Below are 3889 nucleotides of genomic sequence, written 5' to 3' on the forward strand. Positions count from 1 at the left end.
ATGGTATGATAATTTAATGAATTATCCAAACAATTTCACCAAGAGCAATGGTACATTCAGGATAGCTAATACAATCCCTGAAATGTGCAACTGGGTCACATCACCACGGCAATGTCCCACTGAAGTGTACAGCACATATAATATGAAGATTGGCCCAGACTAATATTGTAGAGTATCTCACTCCAAATTTTGATAGAAAGGCTAGAACCAAATCTGAACTTTGCATACTGTCTCATTTATTCACAAACATTTGTTTACTTCAGGACTTCATTCCTTATGACTTCTGTTGCCATTGACTTGATTTTCTCATGGCCTTTTCTGAGGCTTCGTGTTTGTTCCCACCAGGTCACCAGCTCCCTTCCGACAGCTTTCTGCTGGGGGCAGCCCCTTGCTTCCGCACTCCCTCCCTTGATGCTGCAGGATTCCTACCAACCTAACACAGACATCAGACAGGCACGTGCAGCTCAGCCCTGCCACAGAAGTGTCCTCACCACAGACCCAAAGCCCTGGCAAACCTCAGCAAGTGGCCAGAGTCCCAGCTCATTGTCACTAGGCCAGTACAGCCCGGTCCCAGAAGCTGCGGCCACCAGAGGAGTTGACTCCAGCTCCCAGTACAGTAGCAGATAAGGTTCTGCTGAGTGACCGAAGATAACTTATGTTTCCAAATATCTGATGTTAATCACCTTTTTAAAAGGTAAAGATAAAAAGTGTTATGAAAGTGCAAAATGTCCTTAATAGTTTTATAGAAATGTCAAGAGACGTGTCAATTCTGCTACTGTTTATAATTATTTTATAATACATAGACAAATGCATAGGGCATCAATGCATATTTTTGTCTTGTTCTGCATCATTCCATCAGCAATGGAAACCTTTGGGGCAAGGGGAAGCACAACAAGGGAGACTGCAAATAAGACTTTCCTTGTGTTGTAAAGCAGACAGACTGCTATGTCAGTTATGTTCTACAGTCAGTTCTGATTTGTACCATTGTGACTACTGTGTAAAATTTTAAGATTCCCTTCAGAGGCACTGGGAAATGGAGAAATTTGCAGGTATCTGCTATCTGTCACAGTTTTTTACAAATGACAGTGACCTGCATGATGGAACCAAGATTGGTATTGTCTTCTTCATATACAAAATGCTTTGTTTTCTCCACTATGAGCCCTTCCTTTGTCTCGACGAAAGTCATTCTTTTCTCAATACTACATTCTCCTATAATATGTGTTCTCATCTGGAGCATTATGAACCTCCCTAACCCTTTAGTATTGGGGATGACAGCATTTCCCCCTTCATATAGTCATTGTTTCATTCCAAAAGTAGATGGAAAAGCCTCAGAACAGAAATTGTGTGAGTTCCAGTTCTTGCTATGTTGAAAACAATACACTAGAAAGGAACTATAGGAAGAAACAGTTCTGCACTACATGGAGACAGACTAGATGAACTGACCTGATGACTGGATGACCATCCCGCTCTAATTTCTAGTAGTTTATTATTTACTCTACACATTCTCAGGCTGAAAGGAAGGACAGAAGACCCCAAACAAAATAACTTTAATGCAGATCTACTGCATAATAAAAAACACCCTGTGTTGCTCACAGCAGCCACTGACTTCTTTATCCCAAGCACGCTACTATTCATGCAAAATTTTACTTCTCTGTAGAATTTTTTAAACCCTTAGACATATAAAGCAACAGCTTTGAAAAGACAGAATTACAGTCAATTTACTAGGTTACGTCAATATCTATTTTCCCCCCTTATCCCTCATATAAGAGCAATTACGGCAGTCTGGTATTGCCCTGCCAGTATAGTTTCTCTTCTACTTTTTTCTTTTTCCACTGGCAGAAAAGCAGCATCTTAAAAGTCTTCCTGAAAGTTTTGTTACAAAGGGCATAACACATAGGGTTGACAGTGCTGTTCACGTAGCATAGCCAATATCCAAGGTGCCACAGTGTCAGGGGAATGCAGTCAGAGCAGAATGTGGAGATCAAAACCATGATATTGTAGGGAGTCCATGTGATGATAAAAGCCAAAAGAATGGCACTTAAAGTCTGTGCCGCTTTGCGCTCCTTTATAAGAACCATCCGTTTCCTTTTGGTGATTTGGTTATTTATATTTGGATCCATGCTTTTGATGGAAGGATCCTTTGACAGAGCAGCAGAACAAGGAGTTATTTTTACTTTACGGCAACCATTGTTGGCTTCCTGGGTGCCATCAGCCTTCACCACCAATTGGAATTTATAGGCCATGCATTTTTTACTTTTTTGTACGTGGCCTTTGGCAGGCGACAAAAAGTATTTCTCATTCTCAAAATCATTTTCTTCAGGTTGATCTTTGACAACAACATCCATGCTCTCATTAAATTCTTCTGCCTTACCTTTAGATGGACTTTTGTAAGTTACTTGGAAAACTGGATCAGCAGCAAGTTTATCCTCCTCTTCTGAAGAAGCGTAGCTGCTGCAGGTGGTTAACTGGTCAGCCTTAGCCCAGTCATTACAAGTACTCACTGTCTGAGAGGCTTTCACTGTAGCTGAGGTACTTCGACTAGATGAAGACCAGGAAGCCTGACATCTCTCTCTTTTGGCTAAATTTTGTTGCTTGCAACTGAAGCAAGACTTCAGGAGAGCATTCTGAGGCTTTATCATCTCAAACTCTGCCACAGACTCTGAACCCTGAAGTTCAGCAAGGTCCTTGGTACGTTTCTCCGTCTCTTTATAGATGCGGCAATACAGAATGGTCATCACAGACACTGGAATGTAAAAAGCAGCAATTGCAGTACCAAAGGTGATAATGGGCTCATATAAAAACTGTATCTGGCACTCCTCAGGTGGTACCGTTCGTTCACCCACAAAATACTGCCAGCACAAAATTACGGGTGCCCACAACACGAAGGAAATAAGCCAAGCCAGACCAATCATGATGCCAGCTCTTCTGGGCGTGCGTTTGGCTCTGTAAGTTAAAGGCCTTGTGATGGAAAAATATCTGTCGAAACTGATGACTAGGAGGTTCATTACTGAGGCGTTGCTGGCTACATAGTCCAGTGCCAGCCACAGGTCACAGGCAAGGCTTCCAAGAGACCAATGGCCTATGAGTATATAGGACGTATAAAGGTTCATAGAAAATACTCCAATGATGAGATCTGCACAGGCAAGGCTGAGCAAGTAATAATTGTTGACAGTTTTGAGCTGACTGTTCACCTTGAAGGATATCATTACAAGAATATTTCCCACAATGGTTATTAAGCTTACAATAGCAGTTACAGTGGCAATAGTAATGACTTCCCAGAGGCTATGCCCTTCTAACTGCTTATGGTTGATGGATGAACTGTTTACAACAGTAGAATTGCTGAATAAATTTCCTTCCATTCTTGTTCTAGGTGTATTGTCATCAGGATCTTAGCACTGTTGCATCTTGCCTTCTGTACTCAAAAATATTCTTTTGGACAGCTGTAAAGGTCAAAGAGAAAAACAGAAAAAGAAAGCACTTCCATTAGATTTACCACAAAACACTTGTAAAACAATCTATCAAATTATTTGTGCTCTCATTTTGCATTTTGATTATTGTTTCTACCATTGTGAACATAACTAGAAGACACAAATGTACATTCTAGGACAACATGCTCTGGCATCTTACAATATTTCTAAATGCAATCAGGACAACTATTACTGCTTAAGACAGTCAGTTATGCCAGCACTTATATTTTGAATACCTTAGGAGACACTTTAGATATTCTTAAAGACAGACATTTAAAGTTTTGCAGTGCAATAAGACAATAAGTCACCGTGGTGTTTCTTACAGTACTATGTAGAAGCCTTGTCAAGATTTCAGAAATTATCTTTGGAAAATTTTGGAGAAGTCACCAACAGCAGAAAGCGAGTAAGAGGAAACTGAGGAT

General features: G+C 40.7%; 1 protein-coding gene across 1 annotated transcript; it reads right to left on the reverse strand.

Moving 5' to 3' along the window:
• Nucleotides 1-1772: 1772 nt before the first annotated feature.
• Nucleotides 1773-3359, reverse strand: CHRM5 (cholinergic receptor, muscarinic 5). The gene has a single exon (XM_009870494.1). It carries the CDS (start codon nt 3357-3359, stop codon nt 1773-1775), a length of 1587 nt encoding a protein of 528 aa, XP_009868796.1.
• Nucleotides 3360-3889: the final 530 nt, after the last annotated feature.

The sequence above is a fragment of the Apaloderma vittatum genome, unplaced genomic scaffold (genome assembly GCF_000703405.1).
Source record: "Apaloderma vittatum isolate BGI_N311 unplaced genomic scaffold, ASM70340v1 scaffold19235, whole genome shotgun sequence".
Classification (NCBI taxonomy): Eukaryota; Metazoa; Chordata; class Aves; order Trogoniformes; family Trogonidae; genus Apaloderma; species Apaloderma vittatum.

Bases quoted from the DNA above. Each gene is read 5' to 3' on its own strand.
- CHRM5 (XM_009870494.1), bottom strand. From the start codon at position 3,359: ATGGAAGGAAATTTATTCAGCAATTCTACTGTTGTAAACAGTTCATCC.